At 45.1% G+C, this 11297-nt stretch overlaps 1 protein-coding gene across 2 annotated transcripts in view; it reads right to left on the bottom strand.

Annotated features, from left to right (window-relative positions):
• Positions 1-808: 808 nt before the first annotated feature.
• The window catches only part of LOC134213780 (zinc finger protein 271-like), a 33872-nt gene continuing 23383 nt past the window's right edge, over positions 809-11297 (bottom strand). Inside the window, exon 3 of one of the 2 annotated variants that reach the window (XM_062693105.1) lies at positions 809-1920. In XM_062693105.1, coding sequence (XP_062549089.1) covers positions 1024-1920 — 897 coding nt within the window. In that variant the 3' untranslated portion in view covers positions 809-1023. The remainder of the gene's footprint in view (positions 1921-11297) is intronic. The other variant, XM_062693104.1, reaches the window with a different exon arrangement.

Below are 11297 nucleotides of genomic sequence, written 5' to 3'. Positions count from 1 at the left end.
TCGCGGCTACGCCATCTCGCCGCCATCGGATTCCAGTTTGTGGAGGACAAACGCCGCCATCTTCCCGGCGGAAAACAATCATCAACCATCGAGACGCCGCATCAGAGAAAACCTGCGCAGGTACGTGAGCATTCCCTTCTTACATGGCCATGATAAGTTAGCTCATTTCGTATTCCGTATTGAACTAAATTAAAGTCCAAACCGAATGAGCGAAATAAATACCAATTGTACCCTTTTGAGAATTTTGGCTTAAAGTTTCAGTTTTGCTACGTTTCACGGTGCTGGGAAACTCCACCCCTATTGCGTTTACCGTTTAGCCATTTCGTTTTCGGTTGTATTCTCAAGAAAATGTTCGAGACCGTCCGTTTTGATCTTTCGTGGGTTGAGCGAGCTTAAGGCGTTTAGTAGGGAAAAGGTGAAGCAAAGTACTGGGGAAGAATTTTCGCGTCCGTTAGCATTCGAGCCAGCGACCGTTCAAGAGTCCCCTTGAGGGAAAGAGTCAGCACAAGTCGGGCAAATACAAAAATTGAACTGATGGTCTCTTGACAGTACAAAGGGAACCGAAGCGACAATCTTTATCTTGTAACTAAAATATCTTTTATTTGCACCCGCCGCGAATCAAGTCACATTGAGCTACAACGAACATCAAATAATGTGTAAACGAAAGATAAACTTATGGTTTTTATCAGAACATCTTACATTATTCAATAGAACCATTTTTCAAAATCATCAAACTTATGATAAGCCTAATGTTAAAATTTCATTCGTAAAATGTACAATCAAATGTACATTTACAAGAACGCGAGCATTTTAGAAAAATGGTTTGTCTTTATTATATTGATAACTGATTCTTATACATGGAAATTATTCTGTTTTCATGTTAATTGATCGACTCTTTTGTCTTTTTCTTTTCAACACTTCTTGATTAATATGCAACTAAATCACTAAAATTAACGGCAACGAACAAATTCAAGCACGAAATAGTAGATAACGGTGAAAAGATTCGAAAATTCACTGGCTATCCTAACTATCGTTCACACCTGTATTCCGACTGCATTCCGTCTCATGTTGAATATATTCTGCCTTTTTATCGAATCCGGTACCGCATTGTGAACAAGGATACAGCTTCTGTCCTGTATGTTTCCGCGTGTGCAGCCGACGGTCGCGTTCTCGTACGAAAGCTGAAGGGCAGTACTCACATGCAAAAGGTTTGATTCCGAAATGAACAAGTTTTTCGTGACGAACCCGATCGCCATCGGCTTTGTAACTCTTCCCACAACCTTGACGACAGACGTACATCCGCTGTCCATCGTGAACCCGTTGATGTTTCATGGCAATATCGAACTTGTTGAATCGTTTGTGGCATATGTCGCACTCAAAGTTGCGTTTGTTTTCGTGAATAATCATGTGGCTTTCCAGGTGCTTCACCAGTTTTCCACAAATGTGACAAACGAGCTTGGTGATTTTATATTTCTTCGTTTTACGTTTAATTCGGGAGGTTTCAGTGGCTTCAGCTGGAGGGTTTTCGTTTCGGCAATTGGCATGAGCTGCGCGTTCACTGATTGGATCTGTCTTGTCACACACCTTGCAACGAAAATATCTGATTCTATATTTGTGATCTATCAGTGTTCTCCTGTAGTTGAATCCTCTCGTACACACCAGACATTTGAACTCGCGACCGTCGTAATATTTGGAGTAATAATCGCGTTTCGCCTTATGCTTCTGCTTGAAATGTTCAATTAGCAATTCGTTATCAGTGCTGCTGTATCCACAAGTTCTGATACAGCAATAGAGGCGGTTAGTTGCAGTGTAATTGTTATTTCTTTGTATGATTTCTCCATCAGCATTGTGATGGGTGCCTGCATAAGTGTGTTTTTTCATCAAATCGATTCTTTTGTTCCGGAAGCGGCAGAACGGTACCTGCAATTGACGAGAAGAATATGAGCTTAAAAATTCAAGTTTTGATAAGATGAAAAACGAGGCATCGGTTTATGTGCTTGAGCTTTGAACGTGCATTTCGTAGTTGCTACTCCGTGATTGACCAGAACAATGGCAATTGCACAGAGAATCAATGGATGGAAGCATGGGATTTGCTCTCCAACCTTAATGTGCACAGTTCGAGAGCTCTAGTATAGTGCTATATGAACAATAACGGCGCTGGCCACGTCCTCACGGTCTATCGAGGATGAGATGGAATTGATGATGCAATCACTCGCCCACTGCCAGCCGAGAGTAGCTCTAAACTCGCCACGAGCTCGAAAAATTTAACAGAAAATATATATAATTATAATACAACATCCGCCATTACGCATTTTTGTCTCAAGTAGCATCAGAGACCAGCAAAGGTACCCCCAGGGGTACATGTACCTCAGGTTGAGAACCGCTGTGCTACACGAAAGCATGAACGAAAATATGGGTGTTTTTTTTTCATTGGTGCTTGGTGCGATTTAGCAGAAACCCGGCCATATATAACTTAGAAAACATGCCTGGCCTTTGATTGCCCCAACGTACCTTAATAAATATAGGATCAATGTAAAATGTGACGTAGAATATAAAACAGGTTTTCAAAACCTCAAAAAAAAAACGAAAAAAAAATTAGCCGGAAATGCACATCTGCACAATCCATATGATCGAAGTACCGTGCTGTGCCCTTATTCCAATCAACACCTTCCGTTCACGCAAAACAAAATAATAAATAATGAAGAATTTTTGTCTTTAAATAACAGAGAAATATCCTTAAACTTTTATAATTTAAACAAAAGGCGCCATTTTGAGTGTTTTTATTAAACCCCTTGCCAAGAACGTCTGTCATAATATTTAAGCATTTTTAGATGAAAATTCGTTCTGAATTCCAAACACAGCAGCATAACAAGGAATAACAGGTAGCATTTTTTTTCCTGTTCGGGTGTGCCACTGCGACCTGTTATTAGTTCTATTGCAGCGTTACCAGTATCCTTAGTGTTTAAGTGCATGTCGAATTACTTCATTACTATTGATAAGCAATGCAGTATCGGTTTTAGGGCCCTCCCTAGTAACATTTTTGTTTTAAACTGGTTTTATAACACCCTTAAAGAGTAAATTATGGTCTTCAAGAGCGTTATAAAACTTAAAATGTTACTTGGGCTCCTTTGCCGTGCGGTAAGACACGCGGCTACAAAGCAAGACCATGCTGAGGGTGGCTGGGTTCGATTCTCGGTGCCGGTCTAGGCAATTTTTTTGTATCATGTTTGGGAAATATCAGTTTCGTTTAAGGGGTCGTACACTTATTACGTAAGCAATTTTTCTGAGTTTTTCGACACCCCCTCCCCCCATGTAAGATTTTTTTCATACAAGTGATTTTTTATTTATATGGAGCGTAAGATATTGACCGACCCCCCCTACCCCCATAAGTGCTTACGTAATATGTGTACGGCCCCTAAGGGGAAATCTCATTTTCAGGAAAATGTTATTGTCGAGGATTTGCTATTTTTGATGAATTCTGACAATCGGTTTTCGGAGTATTCTACAATGTCTAAGAACCTCGGATGAACAAAATAATAAGGAATTTAAATGTTATCTAAAGAAGTCATTTTCTACACAAAACCCAGCCCCAATAACCTCCCGCATTCTAAAAGTCCCTCAAAGCCTCTCTAGAATAGTATTTTTGGGAGAGAATACGTGTTTACAAATTTGGTTTGAATCGATCTATGCGATTAAAATTATTATTACCATACTATGGCCGGAGTGGCCTGTGCAATACATAGCAGTCTTCTCCATTCAGCTCGGTGCACGTCGCCAACCGCACAGTCTGCGGAGGGTCCGCAAATCGTCCTCCACCTGATCGATCCACCTTGCCGCTGTGCACCTCGCCTTCTTGTTCCCGTCGGATTGCTGTCGAGAACCATTTTCACCGGACTACTGTCCGACATTCTGGCTACGTGCCCGGCCCACCGCAGTAGTCCGATTTTCGCGGTGTGAACGATGGATGGTTCTCCCAGCAGATCATGCAACTCGTGGTTCATTCACCTCCTCCATGTACCGTCCGCCATCTGCACCCCACCATGAATGGTACGCAGCACTTTCCTTTCGAAAACTCCCAGTATGCATTGGTCCTCCACGAGCATCGTCCAGGTCTCGTGTCCGTAGAGAACTACCTGTCTAATAAGCGTTTTGTAGATAGTCAGTTTGGTATGGCGGCGAACTCTATTCTATCGTTTTGCGGAGTCCAAAGTACGTACGATTTCCTGCCATGATGCGTCTCCGAATTTCTCTGCTGCCCAAATACACGAATTCTTCAACCACCTCGATTTCGTCACCACCAATACAAACTAGTGGTAGGTGGCTTACATTGTCCTCTCTTGAGCCTCTTCCTATCATGTACTTCGTCTTCGACGTGTTGATGACTAGTCCAATCCGTTTAGCTTCGCTTTTCTGTCTGAGGTAGGCTTCTTCCATCCTCTCAAACTTACGTGCCATAATATCTATTAAGGGAAACCAAATAACTGGATGGACTTTGTGAACATCGTACCACTCGTGTCGATCGCTGCCCTTCGTATTGCCCCTTCCAAAGCGATGTTGAATAGCAGACACGAAAGAACATCACCTTGCTGTAACCCTCTGCGCGTTTCAAAGGGACTCGAGAATACCCCTGAAACTCGAACTACATTACCCGATTCATCGTCGCTTTGATCAACCGTATCAGTTTATCCGGAAATCCGTTTTTATGCATTAGCTGCTACAGATGGTCTCGATCGATTGTATTCTATGCGGCTTTGAAGTCGATAAATAGATGATGTGTGAGCACGTTGTATTCGCGGCATTTCTGCAATACCTGACGTACGGCGAACACCTGGCCTGTGGTAGAGCGTTCACCCATAAATCCCGCCTGTTACTGCTCCACGAACTCTCTTGCAATTGGTGTTAGTCGGCGGCACAAAATTTAGGAGAGTACTTTGTAGGTGGCGTTCAGCAATGTGATTGTGCGGTAGTTGCTACAATCCAGCTTATCGCCCTTTTTGTAGATAAGACACACGACACCTTCCATCCACTCCTGCGGCAGAACCTCATCCTCCCAAACCTTGGTGATTACTCAGGGCAGCGATCTAGCCAGTGCCTCAGCACCGTGTTTAAACTGCTCTCCTGCTAGTTGGTCAACCTTAGGGGCTTTGTTGTTTTTCAGCCGGCCGATCTCCTCCTGGTTTTTTTTGGAGATTCGGAGCAGGAAGTCGCATGTGCTGCGCTGCGTTTCATTTCCAAACCGCTACCGTTGTCTGCCACATCGTCATTCAGGTGCTCTTCGTAATGCTGCCGCCACCTTTGGATCACTTCACGCTCGATTGTAAGAAGGTTCCCGTTTATGTCCTTACACATATCGGGCTGGGCACGTGGCCCTTACGTGAACGGTTCAACTTCTCATAGAACTTTCGTGTGTTATTAGCGCGGTACAGTTGCTCCGTCTCTTCACGGTCTCGATCTTCCTGCTGGCGCTTTTTGACGTAGGACTACGTCTGTGTTTTCTATATTGGGGTACACTTTAAGATTGCGAAAATCGGGGACCGTCACGAAAATATGATAGACTTTGAACTTTAATATCTAAGCCGTTTCTCGATGGATTTTTAATTTTTTTGGACCATTCGATCAAGGATGAGTCAACGCTTCTTTGTATTTATATGAAAATACTGAATTTTAACTATTTATTGTCGAAAATTGATAAAAAGTTTAGAAATAGGTCAACCAACCAATCACGTACATGCATCACTAGCACAGACATCAAAAATCAATCACTTGCGGGTTTGGATCTAATCCTCAGTTTGAACAAGATTTTACGCAGAGCAGACGCATCAAAGCGATCGCAGCGGAGCGGACACAGCATCACGAAGGCGCTAATGACATTTTCAAAGGAAATCCATCGCATTGGTGGTGGTGCTCGATGTAATGCTGCAGATCATTCAACCTCAACGAACCAGAATTTCATATGAAGAAAAGGTTGACCATAAAAATAGCCCTGTGGCGATCCCGCACCGCCAGTGCCGATGCTGAAAATTTATTACAAATTATGGTGTCAGTTAGTTGGAAAGGAACATTGGGAAAAGAAAATTGGTTCTTCTCAGGACCAACATTTTACGAAAAGAAAGAGTTAATTGCAAAAATGGACTGTTTCGGTGGCATCGGGTTTGGCGTGGTAGTTTGGTTGCTGTTAGTGATTCCATCCATTCAAATTCACTACATCATCTTCCTCCGACGCGCTATCAAATTTGCTATTTACGATTGAGATTCGCACTTTGAAAAAACTTTATTTCGGATAGTCGGATCAACCTTCTATTGTACAAAAATGTATAAATATCTCTGTGGAAACAATCTACAGCAAACACCCATCGGTGAACGTCGCTCGGACAGACAGATGCCAAGAGATAATGTTTGGTAATATTAGGAACTTTGTCTTGAGTCAAATTTATGTTGTTACTCTTCACAACAATACGCATCTTAGATAACCAACAGCTCATAACCAAATTCAGAATCTTGCGAGAAAATTTCATAAGATTCTTAGAATTTGTCATTCTCCGAAAGGTCCGTTGTCTGCTGCGGAATCTCGATCAAAATGGCTCGCGCGCGTCAAAAAGCAGCTTTCTTATATCTAATGAAGTTGTTCTGTCACCACTCAACGACCCCTCGGTTGCTACGATCAAAAAGCTCCCGATGCGAGCGCGAAGAAGAGCCGTACAAGCGGCAAAAGTTTTTAGTTTTAATTTCGACTCTGAAGAGAACGGTTGTGTAACCAAATAGAATACAAATAAAGTAGTTTGTAATGTAGCATCGAGTTTATTTCAAGTTGGTTCCGTTTCCCAACATCCGCGGTGTCACTGAGGGTGACAATCGGGATTCAGTAGTATCCGTTCCGTAGTGCCACAGTGCGTGGTATTCTCCCATGGTAGCCACAGTGCGTGGCACATTTCGTTTGGTTCCCTACAGCCAGTGTGTGGTTCACTCCGTTGCCGGATTTACAGTCCACCTAACCCATCGATCCCGTTACATTCCCGAACATAAATTGGTCCGTAACGAACCGGATAGCAGCGGACATTTCCCGGAAAGTTATCCCGTCCAGCTTGGTGCTACAAGAAAAAGTGGGTTCCGCCTTCCCAACGTAAAAAAGCGCATTTCGAGCAACCTCGAAAGTGAACATGTTCGATCTTGTTCGGTGAACAAGTTTCCGCGCGTGTGTGTGTGAAAAGCATTTCACAAGCATCCCGTCTCCGTCGGAGAAAAAGCTCCACCTCGCGTGTACACAAACGAGTGTCGTTCCTGTATGCGTGACAACCAGCTTGTTCGATCCCGTTCGGCAAGTTCGTCGTCGGTTAAAAGCTCTGTCGCAAGTGTATGCTGACGAGAGTCGTCGCGAGTGTACACGGTACAGCCGATACCGTCCGACAAGAGTGTTCTATCGTAGAAAAAGATCCCGTCGCAATTTGCGACTCGCTAGTGAACACAAACAAACATCGTCCGCGTGTGTGTGTAAAGATTAACTTTTTCGATCGTTCGGTAAGTGATTCGTCGCGCGACTGCGTGGGCGTAAACGCAAAACATTCGTCCGTCGTTAGTGTCGCGAAGCGTCGTGTTATCGCGTAGTGCTAAAAAAGAAAAAAAAAACAAAACAAAAAATGAGCAACGAAAATCCCCCACCGCCGGCAGGACAGGAGAAGGCTGCCCGACAGGTGGAATATCAAACTCCAAGAGCGACAAATACCGTGCAAGTGCCAAGACCTTTATTCCGTCCGACGGCGTCGGAGAGTAATCCATTCCACGGATTCAGTCAGTGGGAGCTCTCCAAGGATAACGAAACCGTTAAGCAGCTGAAAGCAGTGTTCCGGCAACGCAAGCAGGTCCACCAAAAAATAGTTAAAATGAACCAAACGGTTTCGGAAGGCAAGATATTGAGTTTGGCGCAATTGAACGTAATGTCCCGAAATCTAATAGCAGCTTACGCGGAGTTCAGTGCTTTCCACAGCCAGGTAATGGCATTGATTCCGGATGAAGGCCTCGAAGAGCAGGAAGATGAATATGCTACTTTTGAGGATCTGTACAATTTCGTTTCAGAAGTTGTTGAACAGTATATCCTGGATGCTAAAGCTGCTGATGTACCCGCTGGAAGACAAGTGATAATCCAACAACCGTTGAAAGCACCGATCCCTACTTTCGACGGTAGTTATGCTGGATGGCCTAAGTTCAAGGCCATATTCAGCGACCTGATGGCTAAATCTGATGATAGCGATGCTTTGAAGCTTTACCACTTGGATAAAGCGTTGATCGGGTCGGCCGCCGGAATTCTGGATGCTCGGACCATAAACGAAGGAAACTACAATCAAGCCTGGCAAATACTAACCGAGCGGTACGAGAACGAAAGGGTCATCGTGGAGTCCCATATCAGAGGATTGTTTTCCCTGAAGCGAATAACATCAGAGTCGTCCAAGGAGCTCCGTGCCTTGGTCGATGAAGCATCGCGTCATGTGGAGAATCTTCGATTCCTGAAGCAGGAACTACTGGGTGTGTCGGAGCACATGGTTGTGTTCCTCATTTCCAACGCGCTGGATAAATCCACCCGGAAATCTTGGGAATCAACGCTAAAGAAGGGAGAGTTGCCAAAATACGAACCGACCGTTAAATTTCTCAAGGCAAGGTGCCAGATATTGGAGAACTGCGAAGCAGCTATGCAGCCACCATCACAATCAACCAAGCCGAAGCCCTTATCCACCTCCAGTAAGTCAGTCCAGCAAGTTCAGAAGTGCTACTACAGTAATAGCACGAATTCATCCAAACCTCCAACCACCAACACGAGCAGCACTGATCGATGTGTTTTCTGCAGTGGTCAGCATCGAAACTTCCAATGTGACGTCTTAGGTAGTCTAACGGCAGCGGAGAGGCTCGAACGCATCCGCGCTGCAGGTGTCTGTTTCAACTGCCTTAGGAAAGGGCACCAGTCAAAGGAGTGTACATCATCGAAGACCTGCAAAAGATGCCAAAAACATCACCACACGTTGCTGCACGGAGATAGAGAAGCAGGTCCGAAACAGGAAATGAAATCAAATGTGTCGTCCATCCCAAAAACAGATGCGGTACCGTCAACACCATCTCCACAATCAGTGTCAGAGGAAACCACAACGATTTCGACATCATGCTCCTGCAACTATGCACAGCCAACGAAGACTGTTCTTTTGCTTACTGCGGTGGTTAACCTAACTGACTCGAAGAATCAGCTCCAGCCGTGTCGAGTGTTACTCGACAGCGGTTCCCAAGTCAATTTTGTTTCCGAAAGGATGGCAAATTTACTTGGTCTCCCAAAGCGACAGGCAAACGTGCAGATCACCGGCATTAGTGCAATCCGCTCTATTCTATCTACTCCATTCCCGTCATAATTCGTTCCATCTTGATATGGAATGCCTCATAACTCCGAAGGTAACAGGAATCCTGCCGACTTCCAATATCGACGTGAGTGATTGGGAGCTCCCTGGTGGAATTCATTTAGCCGATGTCAATTTCCACAAGCCGTCCCACGTAGATATGCTCATTGGAGCCGCACATTTCTTCGACCTGCTAAAACCAGGTCAGATACAGCTTGCACCTCACCTGCCGCTGTTACGTGAAAGCCACCTCGGTTGGATTGTGGCTGGTGTGATAGCCGACAGAGATGCTCCAGTCAGATCAGCGGTGTCAAATACGGCGACAGTCGATGAAATCGAAAAAATGATGTACCAGTTTTGGCAGATTGAAGAGGTTCCCATCGTTTCGAAACACTCGGCTGAAGAGCAATTTTGCGAGGAACAATTTCAGTCGACCCATCGTCGCGACCAATCCGGGAGGTTTATGGTTAAGCTTCCATTCAAGGAGAACGTGAATCAACTGTCCGATTGTCGCGAAGTTGCCCTGAAGCGTTTTTTGCTCCTCGAAAAGCGATTCAAGCGAGACCCCGAACTGAAGGCGCAGTACGTTGAATTCATTCGGGAGTACGAGTCGCTGAACCACTGCCACCAGGTGAGTGAAGCCGACGATCCTCCGGAAATACAAAAATACTATCTGCCTCATCACGCCGTGTTGCGGCCCACAAGTTCCAGTACCAAATGCCGAGTCGTCTTCGATGCCAGCGCAAGGGCATTCCCGTCTCAATTGTCGTTGAACGATGTGCTTCACGTGGGTCCAGTCGTCCAAAGCGATTTATTCACCATAGCGCTTCGCTTTCGAAAGTATAAATTTGTATTCTCCGCCGATATATCCAAAATGTACCGGCAGGTGTTGGTATCACCGAACGATACATGTTATCAACGAATTTTTTGGAGAGAAGACCCGTCACAGCCGTTACGAGTTCTGGAATTAAATACGGTGACGTACGGTACGGCGTCAGCAGCGTTCCAAGCCACACGATGTCTCGTCCAACTTGCTCAAGAAGACACAAGTATCCCTCCCGAAGTGGCTCGGATAATTAAGGAGGACTTCTATGTGGACGATGTTCTTTCGGGCGCGGATTCAGTTGATGAAGCCCTTGAATACTACGAGCAGCTGAAATCATCTCTGGCACAAGGAGGTTTCCCGTTAACGAAATGGTGTTCCAACTCGGCGCAATTCCTGCAGCACGTCCCACCAGAAGACCAGGAAAAACAACAATCGATTCCGTTGTATGAAGCGAACGAGCTGATCAAGTTGTTGGGCCTCGTGTGGGATCCAAAGGCTGATACGTTTCAAATTTCCTTCCCGTCAGCCCCAGCATCAGTGTTCGTTCATCGCGCTACCAAGAGAGCAATCTACTCGCAAGTGGCAAAGCTGTATGACCCTCTCGGTCTCTTTTCGCCAGTGATCGTAACTGCAAAGCTCCTCATTCAGAAGTTGTGGAAAGCCAAACAAGGATGGGATGATCCGGTGGAGCAGGAGTATCAACAGAAATGGAACGAATTTCAAAACGCCCTTCCGCAGCTAGCGCTTATCAAGGTTCCGAGAAGAGTAACAAGTGACGACGCTGTAGCCGTTGAATTGCACGGATTCGCAGATGCTTCTGCAGTTGCGTACGGTGCGTGTTGTTATGTCCGGAGCGTGTTCGCGAATGGATCCGCCAAACTTGTGCTTCTGGCCAGCAAGTCGAAGGTAGCGCCACTCCACGACCTGACGATTCCCAAGAAGGAATTATGTGCAGCATTACTTTTGATGCGTCTAGTACAGAAAGTGATTCCAGCAATGCAAATAACGTTTGACGAAGTAGTTATGTGGTCCGACAGCACCATCGTCCTTGGATGGCTGAAGAAACCCTTGGATCAGCTTCAGATTTTCGTGCGAAACCG

This window comes from Armigeres subalbatus, chromosome 2, assembly GCF_024139115.2.
Source record: "Armigeres subalbatus isolate Guangzhou_Male chromosome 2, GZ_Asu_2, whole genome shotgun sequence".
Taxonomy (NCBI): Eukaryota; Metazoa; Arthropoda; class Insecta; order Diptera; family Culicidae; genus Armigeres; species Armigeres subalbatus.
The sequence above is the reverse complement of the archived record's forward strand: the minus strand, read 5'-3'. Positions and strand labels throughout refer to the sequence as shown.